This window comes from Canis aureus, chromosome 28 (assembly GCF_053574225.1).
Source record: "Canis aureus isolate CA01 chromosome 28, VMU_Caureus_v.1.0, whole genome shotgun sequence".
In the NCBI taxonomy this organism is placed as follows: Eukaryota; Metazoa; Chordata; class Mammalia; order Carnivora; family Canidae; genus Canis; species Canis aureus.
This window is the reverse complement of record NC_135638.1, coordinates 26,839,405-26,863,301: the sequence shown is the minus strand read 5'-3', so window position 1 is coordinate 26,863,301 and position 23,897 is coordinate 26,839,405. Positions and strand designations below refer to the sequence as shown.

The window sequence follows — 23,897 nt, the reverse complement described above, 5'->3', positions numbered from 1 at the left end:
AAAGGCAGATGCTTAACCGCTGAGCCCCCCAGCTATCCCTCTAATCTATTTAAACTCAGGAATATGTCATACCATAGGGACCCTCACACCTTCAACACTCACAGCAAGCTGGAACAATTCTGAACCAAAGGAACATTCCCCTGTGATGAACACATAGTATCCACATGTGTCAGGGCCAACTATATACCTAGGAATTATTTAAATTAACTTTGATGTAGAATATCATTTATTAAAGGATAGTAATAACAATATGCTAAATTTAATTATTATTGAACTTCGACAGTAATCTCAACAACTGTTAAAACTCAGATCATAAGGTTTTTTCAGAGTATTTTGTTACTGACATTGTTTAGAATTGCTAGCAATTTGTAACGATAAGGCCAGCTTTGGGTCAGTTTTGTAATTGTTTTGAATTCTGCACAGATGATTCACCCCTTACTGTGTGCCCTGATGGCTACCCCATATAGTGAGCACTGTTCTTGAGCAATGTTACTGATGTGAATGACGACAGGTTGGCTCTGGTTTAAGAGCACAGGATCCAGCCGAGCACATGCCAAGGGTTTGTTGTCAGGACAAACCCTTTTTTGTCTCCTGCAGTCTTTCTCCTTTAGGCTTATGATCTGAGATAATGACAGACCTTTATTTCCCTGTACCCATTTCTGAGCCTTCACTTCAGCTATTTTTTCTATCAAAAATTTCTTTCATAAAGGGTTTTTATCTTTTAGTGTGTCCACAGTGTAGAGATAAAGATAAAGAAGCTTTAATCAGGTCAACTCAACCATGTCCATTAAGTAATGGACTAGACGAGGCATAGCAAAATAATACTTTCTAATGATTAAAGCATCTGCATATAGATGAGGAATCCAAGAAACAGAGAGGCTAAAAGGTTTTCCTACAGTCACACAGCAGTCCATTGTAGATCCAATTTCTTCACCCCCTGCTTAAATCCTTTTCCACTTAAAAGCCATGTTCCCTACATACATTACCTAGAATCCAGAGTTGGAAAATAAAATTGTAATACATGAAGCTGTTCAGAGACATGACACTGTGTGGTCAAATGCTACAATGAGATCCCTGGAAATCTAGGGAGGTAAAAGATGCCTGGAGATGTCAAGAAAGGGCCAGTAGAGACTAGGAGGCCTGAGCTGGCCTTAGAAGCTCTTTAGGATGAAAGAAAATGGAGGAGGAATGGATTGCTCCAATGGGCTATCACAAAAGATAGAGGAACCCCAGCACATGAGTGAACCATGATCAGCAAGCCACCTCACCCTTCTGAGCCCATTTTATTCTCCCTCACATGAGGAAAGGGCATGGTTGTAATGGTACAGAGAAGTGTTATTCACCAGAATCCTTCATGGGTTGAGCCAGTATTTATTAGAAAGAAATGCTTTAATAAGCAAGAACAGATTCATGTACCAAAGGCATTCCATTAACCACTATCCATAAAATAAAAGAACTTACTTTTTTTTAAGTGAAAGGGTGAGAGAATAAGAAAAAAGAGGGAAAGGGTCAAAATGACAGAATGTGGTTGTGTCACATAATGTGATTCCCTTCTAATGACCTCTCAAAAGTTTACAAAAGTGTACCAAAAAATTACAGTGTGCTAAGTGTGATGGGATTTCTTATAGAAACTGGCAGAGGACAGAGTTCTGCCCAAGTGGTCATGGGTATAAAAAGATGTAGCATCAATGATGTGGAAGTCAATTGGCTTCTATGCTACACTCTTGTGAAGCCTCCATATCCATTGCCTAGGGCTGCCATAACAAATTACCACAAACTGAAAATTATTCTCTCACAGTTCTGGGAGCTAGAAGTCTAAAATCAAGGCATTGTCAGGGCCGTGCTGCCCCTGGGGAAAAGAATCTTTCCTTGACTCTTCCAGGTTCTCGTAGTTGCAGGCAATCCTTGGCATTTCTTGGCTTTGAAATGCCTGATTGCAATCCCTGCCTCTGAAATCACATGACCTTCTTTCCTGTGTGTCCAACTCTCTCTGCCCTTATAAGGACACCAGTCACTGGATTTAGGAGCCATTCTAATCCAGTATGGCCTCACCTTAACTTGATTACTGCTGCAAATACTTTATTTCCAACTAAGATCACAACCTCAGGTACCAGGTTTAGGACTTCAAAGTATCTTTTTGAAGGACACATTCAACCTACAATATTTTGTATGTGTTCTACTATTTTGTATGTGTTCTATTGGAATATTTTGTATGTGTTCTGAATATTTTGTATGTGTTCTACTATTGGAAGCTCATAATAGCTGAATATTTTGTATGTGTTCTACTATTGGAAGCTCATAATAGCTATACAACAACTAGATAATTAACTGAACCTTTGGCTTCTCTTTGCTAGCCCAGAATAGATCTGTGGAGAGTAGCTCAGCTTCTCCATTCTGACAGTATTCAGAGAAGTATTCGGTGCAGGTGATAGTTTTCATGGAAGATTCATCTGTACTTAGGCACACAATGAATAGGCAAATAGTGCTTGGCCTTGTTTAGAACTTTCCAGATATCTCTCTGGCACATAGCATACCTAAAGACTTTCCAGTTCCATTTCACTTCTAGCCTTTCTTTCTCCCATACCCATGCAGTTGGGTTCTGTTGGTCTCAAGTATAATTGGTACTTCAGTGTTAATGCTTCAAAATTACCCATCTCATTATTATATAATTATGACTGGATGCCCAAGTTGATCATGATTTTATTTCTGAGTTGTAATTATTACAGATCCTAATCAAGGCCTTTCACAGAACTCCAAATTTAATATATGCTTTAGGTCCAGTGGCTTTAGGTCATATGCCTTTCTTCTTGACCTAAAAATTCTTCCAACATCCCTCTTCTGGCCTTGGGAGAGTCTGATGAGCTTTAAGCAGTCTTAGATGACTTGCCTATATTCCCACATTCTGTTCCACTTCTATTACTAATACTCTTTACAGATTCACCACTCTTGTCCACCTCTATTTAAACGAGCCTGGAGCATTCTCAACATTCCCCTTATTTGGCATGTCCTTTATACTCCTGTAACTTGCTGTTTCTGCCTGTGCTATTAACTTTATCACTCATTCACATTATTTCAACTGGGTTGTCAAGCCCTTGAGGGCAGGATTCACGCCTCTTCTCTGCATCCTTTATAACATTTAGCACAGAGTCTAACATGTGGTAGGTATTCAAAAAGTATGAATATCATTAAATTGAAGTTGGAAGGATTATATTCCATCTTTTCAGGGCCTAGGCTCTCCTGAATCTCAGAATTCTGAAGGCAGTGAAGCTTACAAAAAGATGTGCATTTTATATCTTGCTTATTCAAATGCATAAGTATAGCATCTTATTCACCTCAAAAGAAGAGAGTATGTTTAAGGAGATGGTATAATTTTCCCAGGAAGGGGACAAAATTGTGCTAAAGACCTGGTGGTAAGGAAGAAACAACATAGCATTGTCTCTGCCATGAGGAAATCAGGCTTTCAGAAGGAAACCACTTTAATGCACTCTTAAAATGCTGCAGCAGAGACCCAGCTGTATGCAAAGTGAGATGCAAAGCTGCTGCTATTGCAATAAAATTGGGAAAATCCTACTATCAGATTGACTTTCCCTTTCATTTTGAAAGAGGACTTATTATGCTCACCCTATACTTTCTGAGCTCTCTAGCTGGCTTCCTCTTGCATTGTTACAGGTCTGTCTGAAAAAACAAACTTTTGAATCAAGATACTATAAACTGAATATCTGTTTTCTCTCAAAATTCATACATTGAACCCTAATGCCCAATGTAATGGTATTAGGAGGTGGGGCCTTTGAGATATAATTAGGTCACCAGGGAGGAGCCCTCATGAATGGAATTAGTGCCTTATGAAAAGCCTCTAGAGAGATCCTTTGCCCTGGCCACCGGGTAAGAATACTGCCAAAAGATGCTGTCTAAGAACCAGAATCTGCCAGAATCTTGATCTCAGACTCTCCAACCACCAGAACTATAAGCAATAAATTTCTACTGAAACAGTAGAAAGCCACCCAACCTATGGTATTTTGTTAGAGCTACATGGACTAAGACACAAGGAGACCAGTAAGGCTTCCATACAAGCCCCTTTAAATGCCATATCACTAACCAAAAGTTAGAAATAATGGAATATGTGGCAATGGGATCGGCTGCTTTCAAATTTGTGATTTTGTTTCCATTTTTCACAATGCAAATAACTCTAATTTTTCCGGGTTAATTGAACAATTTGGAAGAGAATATGCCCACCTTTTCAAATATGTCCAATATTTTCCCCAAATATTTCCATTCTTTATTCTTTCCTGATTTACACATCATTTTCTCCTGAACAGACAGCATGCTGTGTGCCAGCTGGACCTGTACTATAGTAGGTTTGTTTCCAAAGAAGGTTCATGTCCAGAGCATTGATGAAAGACCAAAGAAAATTGACCAGAAGAAGGATTTTTAGGAATATTTGAAGCAGAACAGTCCAAATCTGGATTGTCATCATTATACAGTGGGAGGTAGAAAAGTTTTTTTAAGTGTCAACTGCAGATACCCTATACCTACAAATTTGTTGCCAACTAAGAATTTCTATACCTTCAACATCTTTACCTACTACCACCTACAAAAGAAAGAAAGAAAGAAAGAAAGAAAGAAAGAAAGAAAGAAAGAAAGAAAGAAAGAAAGAATTTGCAATAATTTGTTTTAAATAAGACCAAGTAGTTCTAGTCAATCTTCACAGTATGTTATTATAAACATCACTAATGCTCTGTGATTAATAATATAAGAATTACCCTCACTCAACAACAAAATACTCTGAGCATTGTCAGTGAGTCACTTTTAAGTTATCTGCTACCCAGTTCCTATTAAAAATCCTGCTGTTAAGAGTTATATAAACAAGCAAACAAAAAATCATCTCAAGGTTACACAGCAGCTCACCTCTCCTCACTTCAGCCTTCAGCCTCTGTGAACTATAGCTAAGTCCTTCACAGACTTGCATTCCCTGAGCTGCAGTTTCCAATAAGGCAAATCCACCTGCATCTATTATTAAAATCATATCAAGGTGAAGGATATGGTCCACTGTCCTATGTGGCTGCTATGCCTATACAGTAGTCCTTCCTTATCCATGGGTTTTTGCTTTCCGTGGTTTCAGTTTCTAGCAGTCAGCCATGGTCCAGAAGCAGATGGTTCTTCTTCTGATATATCGTAAAGTCACAGCAGCCTCACACTATGTCACAATGGCTACAGCATTCACCTCACTTCATCTCATCCCATAGGCATTTTATCATTTCACATCATCACCGAAAAAAGGTTGAGTACAGCACAATAAGATATTTTGAGAGAGGAGACCACATTTAAATGACTTTTATTGAGTATATTGTTATAATTGCTCTGTTTTACTATTAGTTATTGCTGTTGAGCTCTTACTAGGCCCAATTATAAATTAAACTTTATCACGGCATGAATATGTATAGGAAAAAACATAGTATAACATGTAGGGTTTGGTACTTTCGGTGGTTTCAGTATGCACTGGGGATCTTGGGCTATATTCCCTGAGGCTTACAAGTAGGGGCTACGGTTTTCTCCCATAAGTGATTTGCTTCAAAATTCAAGGGGAAGAAAAGCTTTGTTTCTGTTTCAGCTGGGGAAGTGGACTGGTGCCTGTAATGTGAAGTCTGACTCCAGTTTTGCTTTTTTGATGACTGACAGCTTTTAAGACTCTCCCATTTCCCTCTTCCCCTTGTGTCCACATCTGAACAGGCTGATAACAAAGCCCCTTCTTTGGTGCTTGTGGGAGATGTAAACCACACAAATGCTCTAGAACCTTCCCCCAGGCTCAACCCCTAACAATAAAAACAGTCTGGGCTCCAGCCCTCTCTCTCTCTCTCTCTCTCCAGCCATTCCAGTCTGCTTGAGAGGAGGGTCCTGATCTCCACTGAGACCTCAATGGTGTAACAAATCTTTTCAGACTCTCATGGAATGTGGCATCATCAGTCTCAATGTCCCAAAACAATTTCAGGTAGAGAGGGAGTCCCTCCTGCTTTAGCAAGGGTGACTGTAACAGCTAGTTTTTTTCTGAAGTGAGAACTACATAATATACATCTCCCTTTTGATCTTGGTGGATAGAAATACCAAGTAATTATGGCAGGCCAGTGTAGTCTGTACATCTGTGGACTCCTCCAAGGCAGGCAGATGGACATCTCATGGCTATGGACATGAACAGCCAGACCCAGGTGGGGTTCCCATCTTTGTGCATTTCTTCACCCTATACAATGGAGTGTCTTCCAGTCTGATTCTCCACTGGGCTGTAAACTCTGCAGGGCAGCTCTCCACCTGTGGTGTTCATCACGGTATCCCCATCAGCAAGAGAGCACAGGGCAGGCACTGAACAAATACTTGATCAATGAATGAAAGAATGAAATTTAGGTATAATGAAATTTAGATAGGGAAGTGATTTGCAAGAAAGCAGGGAAAAGATTAATACGTGTCAGAAGGGGAAAAATGTTTCTTCAGTAGCTTAGAAAACGGAAGTACCCAACAGAAATCCTAACCTACAGCCTTCTGATACAGTTAAGCTGCCAGTGTGGCATCTAATTGCTCAGGCCCTATACTACCACAGCCACCTACATTGAAATACTGGTGCAAATCACAATTTACTTCCCAAAAGTTAAACTTCATTAAATATTAGTTTAATTTAATGTTTTTCAGATTAATTTAAGATTAATTTATAGCCACGCATTTGCACAGCCCAAGCAGTATCTCTCCTTTCTGTCATTTCTATCATCTCACAGACAGCAGAAAAAGGGAAAATGTATGGTTAAGAAGCTCTATGATAGAGTAAGGAGGGGGAGATTTAATTAAACTATTACATATCTTTTCCTCAAATGTGGGGAAAAAAGCATAAATTTGCCAGTGAGTACAGTAGCATGCATATAAACAAAAACTGCAGACATGAAAAGTGGTTGCAGATATTACAAAAATGACTTGGGCTGAAAATCCAACACTGTATTTAACCCTACATTTTCTTCCTAAGTCTAAAATTGTGCATTTATGCCAAAAGAATCTTTATCCCTTGTTGCTAAAATTTGTTTTCAAAGAAAATGAAAAAAAAAAAAGGTTGTTCACTGATATTCAATGTCTCTTTTTGTGTACAATGATCTTTTCAAGAATCATAGCATCTTGGTGCTGAAAAGGGCCCTGGGGAACATCTTGTCCTATGGAGTTCACACTATTTTAACACGATGCCCTTCACTCAAATGGCATCTTATATGGAAATCATTGCTTAAAGCAGACCAAAGCACAACTGCTTTGGTGAAATTGAGAGTGAAGGAAATGAGCCTTCTCCAAACCCTCCTCATTCTCAGGAGCTGCCCCTGCAAGTACTTCACCATCAGTTCCAGAGCTCTGCAAACACAGTCTGAAATTCACTAACTTAATGCAACCTCTCCACTTTACAGATGAAAAAATAACTGAAACAGGCAGGGCCAAGACAGTCAAACTGCACTTGTAAACTGCAGCAAATCCAGGTTAGGCCCCATCCTCCCCTCCTCCCACACTTTCTTCTGGCTTCTTTCATGGCACCCAGAGCTCCTTGGACTGGAGGATACAGCAGCCAAACTCACCATGCAGGTCTGGAAGATGGTCTAATTGGGAGAAATGGTCATAAAACAGGACCCTGTGAGCAGAAAGGCTGAGCCCCTAGGTAATGAGACTGCCTGCCTGTGACTCTTTTTTCATCACTAGTATCTGCAGATGGTTTTAAGAAAAGTCAAGTCTTACAAAACTCTAAAAATAAGTAAAAGTGTCCCTTTCTCCCACCCCACAGGTTCCACATCTCAGAGATAATCACTTTCGTCTCCACTGAACAGATGCAGATTCTATTTCTAAAGTTATCAATATTAGATGAGGAATTTGATACTGACACTATATTCTACTTCTGCTTCCCTTACAGACTGACTCAGTTTTGCATTGTAAAGGTTTCTAACATTCATTTCTGTAGTTATAAGTACATTCTTGCTGCTTTGTTGATTCTCATGCATTTTCAGGGACACTGGAATTGTTGTTCTGATTTTTGGTTGGTTGATTTTCTTTTTTTTCCCTTCTTCTCTGGAAGCATTCAGGATGTTTTCTGTACCCTTTGTGTTCTCAAATTTCATAGGTTATATTCAATGGTAGAATATGTATATATGCATACATGTATTTTTATTTATCCTGCTCAGAACCCAATGTCACTTTTAATCAGCAAACTTATGTTTTTTTTCTGTTCAGCTGAAATGGCCTACTCTTAAGGTATCTATTTTTATTATCATTATTACCCCTCCCCTCCCATTATTTCTGTTTTGCTTTTGGAACTGCAATTAGTGGGAGGGATGCTGGGCCTCATGGGACTATCTTCTTGATTCATACCATTTTTCTTATATTTTTTGTAATGTTGTCCTTTTGGATCTACATCCTAGGAGGTCTCCTTGATTTTGTTCTCCAGATTATCAGCTCAGTATTTACCCTGACCTTTCTAATATTGAATTATTTACTGAAAATTGTTGTTTCCTCAACCATTATTTTTTTCTCTAAATATGTATGATAATAGATGTGTGAGCATTTTCTCAAACCTCTAAGAATCCTCAATTTAAACATTTTTTCTCTGTCTCAAATTACCTTTTTCCTGGTATGATACTGTGATTTATAATGTTAAAAAATAAAATTCAAATGCATAAATTTAAAGATCTAATTGGCTTAATTCAATAGTTCATGAATCGAGCACCATCCCATCTAGTAAATATGAAGGGGCTCCAAAGAGCTGTACGAAATGAGATATTTTCATGGGCCTAAGGGGACAGAAAAAGGATGTTATCAGCAAAGAGTGAATTGTTTCAGGCAAGGTCACCTTCCTCTGGGGGATGACAGGGTTCTATCAGGAGGATTTCCTCACTAATGCTGACTAGGAACTTCCAGACTGGTTGAGATTACATTTCTGGGAGAGGCTAAAACTGAAATTACCTTGGGTATTAAGTCTCTGGTTGGTGACATGAGCTTAACACAAGTGACTCTAGTTGGGGTTTATTGTCTCTTTTTTAAATAATAGTAAGAAATATACTTAGTTTCCAGCTCTGTTCCCAGCAGTTCCTGAAATCATTGGAATTTCCTAAGTGGTAAGAGTGGTAAAGGTGGGTTTTTTGTTACTCATAACAAGTTGCTTTCAACCACACCTGAGTTTATGTTAATTAGATGACTTTTGGGAAACCTTTATGGATGGAGGCCGGTTGCTAAGGGAACCAATCAAGATTAGAGGGTTGGAATTTGCAACCCCAAATCCCCTCTCCTCCCTTAGACACTTCTTAGGAGAAGAGGTAAATGTTGAATCTGTTACCCAGTGGCCAATGAGTTAATCAATCATGCCTATGTAATGAAGCCCGCATAAAAACCCAAAAGGACAGAATTCAAAAAGCTAATAGTGAAAAAGAACAAATCCACATTCTAGAAAGATGAGCACCCCAAACTCCACAGGGGCAGGAACTTTTGTGCTTCAGATCCTGATAGACCTTGGTGTATGTACATCATACCTCTGGTTCTCTTTCTTCCTTTATATTTTTTTTTTACTGAACAAAAAGCAGAAAGTTACCCTTATCAGTAAGTTTTCTCCTTCTATCCACCCCTTTTGCCACATACTCTTCTCCATATAACATTCAACAGTAGAATTCACTGTGTTTGTGATGTCTAAGAAGTCAGTCTTACTTTGCATAATTGGAGGCACCAATATTACTGACTACGGTTCTGGTGGATTCTATGAATATTAAGTGTCTAAAACATAGAAAGCATCATACCAAGTGTTATAAGAAATACTAGGATTAGTAGACACTATTAAGAGACTAGAGAAATCAAGAAAAATGGCCCATGATAGCCTATTCAACTCATGTAGAAGGTGAATGGAGAAAGAGAAGTGGATATTGCAAGTGTCCAATGGTATCTGGTGCTTCCCTCACTCCAGGCATTTCTCAGCAACCTTGCGGTTAAGTAGGTCCAGGTGACTCATTCTGGTCAATGGAGAATTTAACAGCATGTGTCACTTCAAGAAGAAAAACACCCAAATGATTTTCCAGATTCTTTTTCTCGCTGTGACAACTAAGGTGACCATGTGTTCTAATGCTACAGCTATAAGATGGGGGGGGGGAGGTCTCTAAGCCTAGGGCCCCAAGTAATTGTGTAAAGCAGTCTTCTGACAACCCACATGGAACCTGTATCATGAGCCAGAAATAAATGTTGGTCCTACTAAGATATTGTAACTCTTGTTACTGAGGCATAATCTAGTCTGTCTGGTAGTCTATCTTGACCAACCAGAGAACCTAATTTAAAAAATGGAGAAGGAGCAGAAAGCAAAATGAGAAAATAGCAGGGAAGAGAATATCATATGATCATGAAAATTAAAGTAGCAGTGGGAATTTGTTGCTAATATAACGAGAAAAATTCACTAAAATTTTTACCTTCATTGATAATCATTCTATCAACACTTTGTTCTTCAATACAGCTTCACTGTGGTTAAAATAATTTCCTTGGATTGAAAAAGCACGTGCAAAAATACCTCACTGCAAAAGTATAAACCTGAAATGTGAAAAACAAATGCATATTACAATCAGACCAAAATATTTACATGATGTAAAACATTAAATAAATAAACCAGTAGAATAATCCTATTGAACTAAGCAAATGTAATCCAATAGAACAGCTGTTAATATTATCTTCCTCCATAAAGAGAAACCTTGATGACTCATTTAGAGCTTCATAAATTGTAGTCTTTTCCCTGCTTGGTATAAACAGGGTCTGTTTTTTTGTTTTTTGTTTTCCATCTAGTATGTTATTTGGTATATATTGTTAGAATTCACATGCATAACAACATAAGATCTTATCTGTCCATTGTGCCTCCTAGACTTGGCAACTCCCTGTCCACTTAAGTACCACATACCTCAGCCAGGCAAATCCATTCAAATAGGGCTAGAAAAAAATACACACAATTTAGTGGTAATCTAATCCCTCTTATTTATTTCTTCATAAACCCAATTCCAGCATAGCATACTTTAAAAAATGTATATATTGATTATGCATTATAGAAGAATCATAAGTTATTCTTAAGAAATAAAACATCACCAAAATAATTTAAAGTTTTTGTGTGTTCCCCTGAAATTGCATCTTTCTCCTTTTATGTGCCAACCTCATTGTCGAGATGACAATTCAGAACACCTTTTGGCCTTGTCATCCAAGACTCTAAACCTTTCACTGGACCCCTCGAGTGAGCAGTCCTGGTTTGGACTCCCCAAGGAGCTTAAGTGAGAGAGCCCTCGTCCTAGTCCCACACTATAATACTTCTATCACCCAGGCAAGCACCCTGTACAGAGAAAGGAAGGAATGTGTCCACTGTCATTTCCTTTACAACACAGGGGATATTATAAAGGGTAGATATCAATAATATTTCTGAGCATCTTAGTCTGAAATTGGGCAAAAGAAAGGAGAAAAGAAAGACACTTGTAGTGGAAAGGGTCCACTACACCCTCCTCAACAAAAGCACTACTAATTCTCAATTTTCAAAAGACATATTATTTAGTTGGTTTTTAAAAATATTTTATTTATTTATTCATGAGACACAGAGAGAGAGAGAGAGGCAGAGACACAGGCAGAGGGAGAAGCAGGCACCATGCAGGGAGCCCGATGTGGGACTTGATGTGGGACTCGATGTGGGACTCGATCCCTGATCTCCAGGATCAGGCCCTGGGCTGAAGGCAGCGCTAAACCGCTTGAGCCACCCGGGCTGCCCAAGACATATTATTTAGTTTGAAGCGTGTAGATGGCCACTATGATTACAGTATTTTCAGGGATTTAGACTTGAGAAACCCAGCTTACACAAAACCATGAGCCACCTTCACTACTTCCTAGTTTAGAGAAGAAATGAATTTTCACCAATATACAGAGAAGCCAAAGACAATACTAATAAGTAGAAGGTGAGATGGTAAAGGTCTCAAGCTGAAGCTTCCACATCTAGATCTTTAAAACTTTAAGTTTAAGCCCTTGGCTTTAACCACGTATAGGCAGGGCAAGAACAGGACTCTGAGAAGGCTTTAACCATGTAATGCAAACAGAACTGTGCCATCCACAATCTCCCATGTTTTCTTGGAAACAGGTGTAATAATCTAGTTAAAATCAATGAAATCTACAGAATTTCTTATATTTTGATATCTGATACAACCATATTGAAGAAAAGTTGGAATCAGCTAGTAAATTTGAACTTGCACCTATAACCTGGTAATTTTATACATGGGTATATATCCTGGAATAGAGCCTAAATATATAACCATAACTTTTTCACAACTATGAGATCTGTTACAGAAATATTTACAGCAGTATTGTTTGTGAGAGGAAAAACTGAAACTACTGAAGTCCACAAACAGGAAAGTGGATAATTCTGGAATATTCGTACCTGGATTACAATATACATAAATGGTATACATATCAACCATAAGTATACACATCCACATAGATGAATCTCATAAAGTTACCCAAAAAGGGGCAGGTAACAAAATAATACATAGAGCGCAATTCCATGTTGCCAAATGCTGGCAAAAATCAAGCAATGCATTTGTTTAATCATACAGAGTAAAACTCTAAAAAAAAGAGAATGATTCACAGAAGATTCATGATAATGGCTACTTAGGGAATAAGGAAAGAGGATAAGATTCTGGAGGGACAAATGATAGGTCTCAAAGAAGCTAATAATTTTCTGTCTTTTAAGCTGAATAGTGGGCAAAGGGTTATTAGTCTTTGATGCATGTAAGTTTAATATACTCCTTTGTATATAAAATAATTTCATACAAAATTATTAAATTTAATGTACATAAGAATTCATGTTTAAAACATATTTTCACAGGCCTATTGCTCAGGGAATCTGTTTCAGTTGCTTTAGGGAGGAAGAGGATACCTCAGGTTCAGCTTTTTAAAATAAACATCTCAGGTACAACTGGAAGCGGTCCATACAGGTTTATGTACCACCCTGTGAGTTATCAAGTTATACATCAAAGTTTACAGACTTTCTTTTTCAAATGAAATCTTATTTAAAAAAAACACAGTTTGTAAAAAAGGATCAAAACAGAGTTTCTAGTTAGAGTTGGAGAGGACTTATTAATGGGCATTTCTTTCCTCCACAACTGCAGCCTCGGAAAAAAACTCTAGAAGTCCATGATTTCATGACCAATGACAAAGAAACCCCGTGTATCAATCCCATTCAATATATTTCAAAATAAAAAAAAATTATGCAAGCTTGGCTGTAAGACAAAGGCAAGGTGGAAAATAAACCCTGGGAATATTTTAGCTAGAATTTATAAAACGTGTATGCTAGTGTGGCTTGATTATGCACACATAATTTACACAATTTGCATATGTAAAAGTACAATGTCTGGCACATAGTAGGTATGCAGTACCATCAAGTGAATCAATACCTGATTCATTCCAGAACTTTGGATAAAAATAAGATTTAAGGCAAGAGACTTGTTATTCTGTGATTCTAACTTTTGGTTGCAATTTACAACATAGTACTAGCCACAACTTCTTCCATTGGGATGCTTCCAGGCAACAAAAGTAATGGATTTGTTAAGTTACCCTCAGCAAACCACAGCACCCGAACACCTGCTGAAAGAAAGAATTTTCTAGTTACAAATGGAGTTTGAACATGCTGTCTAGAGCAGATCTACTCTGCATGAAACATGTAGCCAAAGTGAGAAAGGAATAGAATGGAATATTCAAATAGGAAAAAATAGGTGGGTGGCTACATATTGGTGTAAATGGAACATCATGTAGAGAAATGTGTTCTTTCTTTTTGAATTTACATTTTACACACAAATTGTATAATTAATACTTGGCCATAAGCAACACTTCATGAAGTGGCTTTGGAACGATTTGCTAAATTATTGCCACATACAGAACCCCCCCCCCCCAAATATTGGTTAAGACTTAAACTATCTATAATGGCAAAAGAACACAGAAGTTAGTATTCTGAGTGAAAAACCCTTCTCGTCGTAAGCCCATTGGTTTCTGTTGATTCTCTTGGCCTTCATTCAAGAGAAGCTGGCATGGGCTGTTGCCTAGCAACAGCATGCAGTGCACTTTTCTACCAGCCCGTGAAAATGCTGTCTCTGGACCTCATGCCATTTAGCACCATGGTTTTGTAAATGATGACAATCTCTTAGGAACTTTTCTTTCCTCTATTTAAATGAGTGCCTGAGGAAGACTATTTTAGTACTCATTCCTTCAACTTAAATATTGCACTTGGCTTAACAAAGACCAAAAAATAAGCAGGTATATCCATTGGTAACTCTCCATTTCTCTGACCACAGGTAGAGAAACTAGTAGGAACACACATCTTATTGAGAACTGCAGAATATTTTCTTTGAATGAACTGTGAGTATTTAATGCCATCCATACTAACATTTAATCAGTGCCTCTTATGTATTTAGGATATGATATCTCAGCAACACAGGCACTGTTCCTAAACTCATGGAACCTACTTGCCTATTCTTGAATCTCCCTAGAGGTTAAATGTTCACCCGTAAGAACACATTCCAAATCCTTGTGTATCCCAGCTAAAAGAGAAGTCCTACTTTTTTAAAACCAAGATATATTTTCAAGACCAGTTCATATGACTAAAATCCTGGTTTGTCAGGGCCAGGTGAATCCAAGTTAGGAGCTCCAGAAAATCAAATAAGCAGGACAGGAATCCTATCTGTGTGAGGGTACCATGCTCCACAGAAATGGTAACAACATTTTTGAGACTCTTGGTCATACCACATGACTGAGATTCTTGAATCAAAAACAAAGGATGAAGGTTTTCAAAGGAAGTATCTCTGAAAGGCCAGAAAGTAACTTCCCAACAGTAAAGAGAGGATTAGAGGATCTGTGTTCATCCTGTATCCTAGCATACAGATTCAAGGACACCTAGAGAATATGACAGGGACTTCATTCAAAACATTATCAAAGCCATTCAGTGAGAATATGTTCTAAAATCCTCAACAGAGAGAACCAAGAGAGCATGACAACTCTGAGAACCCAAATGAAATCTGGCCACATAGATTTCTTTAGAGAGTCATGTCACTTAGGAAGAAAATTCTTCCAATTTGAGGAAGAATAGAACAAAGCTACTAACAAATGTTTGGGAGTAGAAAACAATGAGAATATTCAAGAACCACCATTATTCAACAAAGCATGAGTAACTGAGACTTGTAGGAAAGGGACAGGGGCCACCAGGATGGGTAGAAAAGTATCGAGGCAAATACCTAGTGATTGTTATGAAAGTTTGTATGGCATGATTTTCATTGGAAATATACAAACAGATCTTGAGAAAGCAGTATGGTCCTCAAGTTGATTTAAATATGAACCAACCACTATTCAAATTTGTCACAATGAACCTAAATCCAAAGAGTCCACATGCTCATGAAAGACTGGAAGACATCATTAGGTTGTCTAGGTTTAGAGTTTAGAGTTCTTTGACTGTTTTAGACTAGAGATAGATGAGATAATTTTTTAAATTTCAGGAAAGGAAGAAAAGAAGAAGAGAGAGAGAGACAGAATTTCACCAGAAGATTGTGTTATGAAGAAAATTTTTGAACTGTTCTAGCCTGATTGTTACCTTATTTAAAACCAGCTAAGTGCTCTCTCTCTCCCAATTTTTTTAACTAAAAAATAAAAGAGGCAATGCAAAGTTCTCTCAAACTTTTTTTCCCTACAGACACAAGACTTAATAATGGAAAAGTAATTCTATAATTATACTTACATGATGAGCAATTTCTTTTTTTTAATTTTTTTTTTATTACTTATGATAGTCACACACAGAGAGAGAGAGAGAGAGGCAGAGACACAGGCAGAGGGAGAAGCAGGCTCCATGCACCGGGAGCCCGACGTGGGATTCGATCCCGGGTCTCCAGGATCACGCCCTGGGCCAAAGGCAGGCGCCAAACCTCTGCGCCACCCAGGGATCCCGAGCAATTTCTTAAAAACAGAAAAATAGAGATTCAGAGAGACCCCATGTCAATTAAAATTCCATGTTCTTGGTTGATACAAATTACTTTAGTGACATCTCTACGTGTACATAAATATACTACTTTTAATGGCCTTTTTATGGCTCTATGTGCTCTTTCTTTAGAGAGAAAGAGTGAGCATCAATGGTGGGGAGGGTCAGAGAGAGGGAGTGAGAGAATCTTAAGCAGGCTCCATGATCACTGTGTAGCATGAAGTGGGGCTTAATCTCATGACTGAGAGATCATGATGTGAGCTGAAATAAAGTCAGATGCTTAACCCACTGAACTACCTAGTCACCCCTATGTGCTCATTTTTTTAATAGTATAGACTACCTATATAAACTCACACATACATGGCTTAAATTATTGGCTACTGCCACAAATATTTCAGGATCTGTCCCCAACGCACCTCACAACTCTTGTCTTTTTCAAATTTCAAGATGTGCCAGGGATTTCCTCCTTTTTAGGCCTCATCTGCAAATTTATCTCCTTTCTCCACATACTGATAGAATAGTCATCTGCATGCTGGAGTGCCCAAAGTCACAGAGCCTCTGCAGTGTAAGTCAGCCAAATAGCACTTATGACTGAGAGTAAGAAGTCTTCCTAGGGGAGGAGACATTTGAGTGGGATTCCTAAAGCCCCATTAGCTCTAACACTTCTTGCCAGCTGTGCTAAGTGATAGAGCTAAGTCCACAGGTGCTCTTGTACACTCAGGAATTACATGGATTCTCTAACATAATTATAGTGGCTATTGTATTGTTTTTAAAAAGAAACATTTCCCCAGGGACGTCTGGGTGGGTCAGGGGTTGAGTGTCTGCCCTTGGCTCAAGTTGTGATCCCAGGGTCCTGGGACTGAATCCCACATCAGGCTCCCTAGAAGGAGCCTGTTTCTCCTTCTGTCTATATCTCTGCCTCTCTCTGTGTGTCTCTCATGAATAAATAAATAAAATCTTTAAAAAAAAATTTCCTCATTGATGTAACTTTACTGATGAGGCATTTTCATCCCCATAGCCCATCCCCAATGAGGCTGGGAAGAGATGAGGCTGTAACTCAGGACTCATCTCCAGAGGAAAGAATAAGTGGAAAGAAATCCCACTCCTTCCAGCCCAGGAGGGTGGGGGGAAGAGGGAGAGGTGGGAAGAGAAGTCTGGAGGAGGGCTCAGGGATTCAAGAGTATCCAGATTCACTCCCCATGCTGCCTCTGTTAGGAAAGGAGAAAACCAAACACAGGAGGGTATTCCCTGTTTTCCACCTAGGACTCTGAGAGGAGATTGCCCCATAGGGTAAGCACAAAATCAGGAAGTGTCTGGTTTAGCTCCCATAGTTGCCTTCGGCTCCTGTGTGCCATTTAGAGGAAGCTGGAAGTTAGTAGTACTGCCTGATGAGCTTCTAAGGCTGGAGAAGGATGATCAGGCCAGAGACAGAAGGTAAGTTTCAGGCAAACCTCAGGAGCAGAGAAAGAGGGGCAGTGGATCTGGGTCAGCAGGGAGGAGCCCCAGGCCTGTCTATCAGGAAACAGACCCCGAGTTCAGCAGCTGGTGCCAGAGAGTTCCATTGTTCCAGAGACCTGCCCAGAGGCACACACATGAAAAGTACATACATACATTCACAGACACATACACACTCCTCATCTGATCCTAACTTTCCCAGAGGCGGAGGCCTGTTCCACACCCCCACTACCACCAGAGGTTCATGGCACCTGATGTTCCTCAACCACTTACAGTTTACCAAAGGTGACATTTGGGCTGTGCCCATGTCTTTGCATTGCAGTTGTGTCTTGAGGATCCTTTATCCTCTTGTTCAAAGGATAAATTTATTCTACAAAACCTAACCTTAACCTCTGAGAAGACTCACCAGTCCCTCAGGCCAAGATTATCACTCACCACTTGGCTTTGCTGTATCTTGTCTACTCTATGGTAGGACTTATCAGGGATTTGTATGTGGTTTTACCTTCCCTGCCAGACTGAGAAGTCCACCTCCTTCATCTCCATATCTGCAGCTCTAGTGACAGCACCTGGCTATGAGTAGGCACTCATAACCTTATTTGTTAAGTGAATATATAGAAATTAACATAATAGAGGCTTTCTGTTAGGAAGCCAAAAAAATGCTTTTTTAAAGATCTACCTTATGCCAGACACTGTATCATGCATTTTTAAAAGATTTTATTTATTTATTCATGAGAGACACAGAGAGAGAGAGGCAGAGACACAGGCAGAGGGAGAAGTAGGCTCTTCCAGGGAGCCTGATGTGGGACTCAATCCCGGGACTCTGGGACCATGCCCTGAGTGAAAAGCAGACGCTCAACTGCTGAGCCACCCAGGGGCACCAGTACCATACACTTTTTTATACATAATTTCATTTAATCCACACACCAACCTGCAGAGTAGGTGTTATCATTGTCATTGTACAAATGAGTACTCTGAGGCTCTGGAAGGATGAAGGGACTCATCCAGGATCATCTAACTAGGAAGTAAAGGGCCAGGGTTAAAATCTATGCCTTCTGACTCCAATAGAAGGACTCCACAACACCAGTTTCTAAATAGCTTTCACCACTGCACTCTACTAGAGTAGAAAGGTTGATATATCTTAAAAAAAAAAAAAAAACCAAAAACATGAAAACTATGGCTTATATTTTAACATCTCTTCATATGATTATAATTTAATAGCATCAATTCACATTAGTCACTTAAATTCTCTGTCCTAGTGGGTAGCCAGTAGGGTAAGGAGGAGACTGGAAGGCATCATGCCAATATCCCCCACCTTGTCACAGGCAGCCAATACCTCACAATAGTTATTGGATCTCCATGAGACTATGATCAAACAATGAATAAATGTTGTTGGAATCAACTGTGAGGCCGCAGCTGCAGGAATAAGGACTAGAGGGTGACTTCAACAAAACCAAGTGAAGTGTTTTAATGATGGATACATTTTTCAATGAGATGAGTTTCTTCCAGACCCTACTGGGTGTTTCTTTGAGCTATCATGGTGAGTCATGGGTTTGACAAAGCTTTCCCCCACAACTTTGAGACATTAGGAGGTTGTCAGAAAACTCACAATTGTGGTGGAGATTTTTTGAAGTTGTACAGAATTACCAATTAATGAGTTCTCATATTATTCTTTTATAGCTGGGTGCATCTGGAAGAGACTCAACCACAAAGGGGCCCAGGTTCATATATCATTAATTCTAACTTCCAGAGACATATCTGGTCTCACTGTTACCTACTCTATTTGCTTTTGTATTCTGGAGACCTGATAGCTCCAATTAATAGACTGATTAGTAAAATCTTTAATTCTTTTCAAGTAGTTCTTTTTTTAAATTACTGCAGATGCACCAGATCCTCTAAGCAAGGCTATAAAGCATTTGGGTTGCCTGTCTGTAATAAGCTCTGCAAGGCAAATGCCCATGTGCCAGCCCATAAGCGGACATGGAATTATAGAACAGATTACAAATTATGAAAAGTATTTCATTGGTAATAAACACATGCTCAGAAAAGAAAGACAATTGGTCATTACATAATACTCAAAGGGTCAGCTTGGTACCTGGCAGATAATAGATGTTCTTCAATATTTCTCAAATAAATAATGTTGTTAAAAATCCTCACATCAGCCGAAGTATTCTTCAGCTTGCTGTCAAGTTCCCATCAGATACAGATTATAGAGAATAGATTTACTTTTATTCAGAATAATTGATAAATTTGCCTAAAATTGCAAAGTATAATATCCATATTCCCACCATTCATAATTAATCAATATTAATCTGTGTCATATGTAAGATTTTTAATAAAAGAATAATAACTAACATTTATTCAGTTTTAACCATGTATAGGCAGGATTCCACATGTTTTACATACATTAATTTGATTACATCTTTAAAAAAACTATGAGATAGGGTTGTTACTATCTCAATTTTATAGAGAAGAAACTAAGGCATAAAATTTTAAGATTGTGCCAAGTCATACAGATTTAAGAGACTGTATTAGTTTGCTACAGCTATCATAACAAAGTGCCTCAAGCCACAGAAATTTATTTTCTCATAGCTCTGGAAACCAGAAATCTGAGATCAATGTGTCTACATTTCTTCTGAGGCATCTCTCCTTGGCTTATAGATGCCTGCCTTCTCTCTGTATCTTCACATGATCTTCCCCCGGTGCATATCTGTGTCCTAATTTTCTCTCCTTATAGGAACACCAGTCATATTGGATTAGACCTACCTTAATAACCTTATTGTAACCTAATTACCTTTTTTAAGATACTGTCTCCAAATACAGTAATATTCTCAATACTGGGAGCTAGGGCTTCAACATATCAGTTTCAGGAGGACACACCTGAGCCCATACCAGAGGCAGAACTGGCATTCATTCCCAAGAAGCCATGACCCAAAGCCATGTATGTACTTGCTGTCCACAACACAGCTGTCTCTGATAACAATGAAGTCCTCACTGCACAATTTCTCAAACCCCATCTCCCCATCCCATCCATTCTTCACAGACACAACACTATCACAAAGTTTATGCTACTTTTAGAAGTTAACCTACATAATAACATGCATCCTTAATCTTATGTTTTTCTACCAAGTATTAAATTAAAAATACCACCTTTCTCCCAACAAGACAAGAATCTTAAAGTGTTTTAACTTCTCTCCAAATAGCATCACACACTCACACCTTTCATGTTATTGGTGCCTAGTATCCTAACCATCATTTTAACCACCTCCTCTCCCAAATGACTTAATAGTGCCAACATGTATTTAGGCTTACAAAATTACAATCGATTGATTTCCTTGATCATGATTTCTTCTTGCATTTGGGTTCATTTTCCAAGTTGCTGAAGTGTCTACATGAACATTTCTCTCAATGAGGGTCTGAAGGTAGGAATGCGCTCCAACTGTGTATATCTGGAAATGTCTTTATCACTTACTTGATAGAATTTTAGGTTCAAGTTATTTTCTACCAGTGCTTTAAGATAGGATTCCATTATTTGTTCTAACATCTATTGTTCCTGGTGATTAACTCCTGTAATTCTAATTGTCATTTGTTTCCAAGTTTGAAAGTAAACCTCATTTTTCTCTCTGGTATCTTTAAGTCTTTTCCCTCTTTTTCCTGAAAGCTCTGCATTTTTATTATGATGTGTCTAGATGTGAATTTGTTTCTATTCACCTGGCTTGAGATGACTATCTTTTTTCCATTCTAGGAAACTCTCAGTCATTTTATCTTTAGTATTCTCTCTTCTATTCTTTTCATTTTATCCTTCTAGATCTCTAATAGAACAAGCTGTTCATTGTACTTCAATATCTTCCATGTCTCTTTACCTTCATTTTCTCTAAGCCCTTGTTTCTGTAGTAAGTTCCGGGAGATTGCCTCAACTCTGTTATCTACTTTACTTCACTAGTTCTCTCTCTTCCTATATCTAGACTATTGTTTATCCTGTAAAGCAAATATTTCCTTCAAAGGCAATATTCTTTCAAAAATCCTCACTTCCCAGAATCCTGTGATAGGCTAACATTTATTTCAAAGAACTTTGTTCATAAAGCCCATAACACTGTAGTGAAATGTTTTCCCCAGATGCAACAACAGTAAAAAAGTCCAAAACCTTATTCAAGTGATCATTTTTAAAGTAGTTCATAGATTAACTATTGTATGCATTGCATTCATCAAGAATCTGTACTAAGAATGGCAGTATAGTCAAGCAATGCGTTTCCAGAAATGGTAATGAAGTGCAGCCAAAATAGAGATAATTATTTTAATTAATGGTAATGATTTTAACGGTTGAACATTTTAACTAATTAATTATGATTGATTGCTTGTTACTAATCAGGAATATGATTTGAAGTTGTAATTGAAAAACCAGGAGCAATAGGTTCTGCAGAGAGCATATTACAAGCCTACTGAGATCAGTGGTATAACTTTTGCCTTGAAAACTGCATCCTGGAGCATTCCACTCCTTTTCCTTCATATGTTCCTTAAAATAAACTGCCAGAACACGGATTTTAGTTCCATGTTTAGGATCCTTAATCAGCAATGCGAAACAAAATTTAAATACATTTCATGTGAAATGTATTATGGTATTATGGCTACAGCTTTTAATACCATATTATTTATCTAAATTTTATTATTAGTCTTCAAGTATAAGTTGTCTCTCTTTAGATAAACACTTTGGATATAAGAAGCTCTCAATTATTCTACTCAGACAACGTGAAACTTTTATGAACTTTTGTTCATAAAATAAGCATTTAATGAGCATTGACTGAGAATAAGTTTTCCATATAAATTATATGTAGTACTTTGGAGATTGGATTGGTAGACCTTTTAAAATCTGACAAACTGAAAATATCACATAGAAAACTGTCAAAACCAATGAGATAAGCTTCTTTTCACTCTTTCATCTATTGTTTTAATGGTTCTATTTAACTTGGAAGGTTACTATGTCAAAATAACCTGGGACTTATCTTGTAGTAATTCATTCTGCATTCATATGTGTTACCTTACTATATGGTAAGGTGGCTATTTTCGTCTAATCCTTTACCATAAGGAAAAAGCCATGTTGCCCTACTTCTATTTGTAAAATAAGGAGAGATGAGGGGAGAGACAGAAAGAATAGTTGAATGATAATAAGGCATGGCAGATTTGGCAAAAGGCAGAAAGAAGGTCAGTGTAGCTGTGGTACAAGTTGTGAAGATAGGAAAGTGGTAAGAAATAAGACTGGAGGGGTGGATGGAAGCCAAGTTGCAAAGACTCTTGTTTATCATGCTACAGAGTGCTATGAACAAGGAGGAAAGGCTGGAGATCTCTAGGGAGAGAATGACATAATCAGATCTATTTCTAGAATAGGACTGCTTAGATATGGTTAACAATTAACTGGACATAAATATTTATTTAACAATGAAATGTATGGTGAGGGGCACCTGGGTGGCTCAGTGGTTGAGTGTCTGCCTTTGGCTCAGGTGGCGATCCCAGGATCCTGGGATCCAGTCCGCATCAGGCTTGCTGCAGGGAGCCTGCTTCTCCCTCTGCCTATGTCTCTGCCTCTCTCTGTGTGTCTCTCATGAATAAATAAATGAAATCTTTTTAAAATAAATTTAAAAACGTGTGGTGAGTATGGAGGAGGTTCAAGTTTGAGGTAAAAAATTTAGCTCAGTTTGGGACATGTTAAAATCAAGGTGCTGCAGATACTCTGGTTACCTCATGTTTTATCCACTTCTTTCCACCTATCCCAGTCAACTGCACCCCTGAAACATACGGTCCACAGCCATGGTCTCCAGATCATGTATCTACTTTTCAGACTGGACTTGCACAGCCAGGTTCTGCCGCCAGAGGAAGCAAGTGTAGGAGCAGAGCCTGTGCCACTGATTGGCATAGGAGCAAATGCAAAAAAATGTTGCCAGCATTGGACTATTTTTTTTCTACATCTCATAGTCTAATCACTGATTTTTCAATCACTTAATGTATACTGCCTCCTCTGACATTATTTTAATCACAGTCTTTAAAAGCATTGGCTCTGAGTCACTTTTGCAGAATGTGTTCAGAAAGAGTGTCTGATCTCTCTTCTTTTCCCTTAGTAAATTTCAGTACCTAATTAGCTACAATTGAATCTTTCGCCCATTGCCCAATCCATCCTAATAAGAATCTAGTTACAGATTTCTGGACTCCTCTCCATTTCCTCTACTCTGTAGTGGCCCAGTTATGATAAATACCAGCACACCCAGGCCCAGAAGACTAGACTCAAAGTCCTTGTCATTCTTCCCATTCATAGTCAAGATTGGACCCAGAGCCTCTGTGATCATGGATTCTTCAGCTAAGGGTCAAGTGACTTAAATGCGAAGAGATGAGATCTGCAGAATGTGAGAGACAAGCAATTCCCCCAACATGTTTTGATATTAGTAGC

General features: G+C 38.5%; 1 protein-coding gene and 2 long non-coding RNA genes across 24 annotated transcripts in view; 2 read left to right on the top strand and 1 right to left on the bottom strand.

The window, feature by feature from the left end:
- Nucleotides 1–23,897, bottom strand: part of LOC144300571 (uncharacterized) — a 227,658-nt gene that overhangs the window by 18,851 nt on the left and 184,910 nt on the right. For 13 of the 22 annotated variants that reach the window (XR_013367284.1, XR_013367285.1, XR_013367291.1 and 10 more), the window contains 3 exons: nucleotides 10,925–10,953; nucleotides 10,446–10,563; nucleotides 5,336–6,362 (listed from right to left, as the gene is read on the bottom strand). Coding sequence is in view for 13 of the 22 variants with exons in the window: in XM_077876794.1 (XP_077732920.1) it covers nucleotides 10,545–10,563; nucleotides 10,925–10,953 (48 nt within the window). In the remaining 9 variants the exon portion in view is untranslated. Of the gene's footprint in view, nucleotides 1–5,335; nucleotides 6,363–6,398; nucleotides 8,793–10,445; nucleotides 10,564–10,924; nucleotides 10,954–23,897 lie in introns of those variants that run through there. The other 9 variants (XR_013367287.1, XR_013367286.1, XR_013367292.1 and 6 more) reach the window with 5 other exon arrangements.
- On the top strand, nucleotides 14,017–15,700 carry LOC144300573 (uncharacterized). The gene is made up of 2 exons (XR_013367296.1): nucleotides 14,017–14,403; nucleotides 15,534–15,700. It is a non-coding gene; the product is annotated as an uncharacterized LOC144300573 (long non-coding RNA).
- The window catches only part of LOC144300572 (uncharacterized), a 31,447-nt gene continuing 26,391 nt past the window's right edge, over nucleotides 18,842–23,897 (top strand). Inside the window, exon 1 of the long non-coding RNA XR_013367295.1 lies at nucleotides 18,842–19,001. This is a non-coding gene — a long non-coding RNA (uncharacterized LOC144300572). The remainder of the gene's footprint in view (nucleotides 19,002–23,897) is intronic.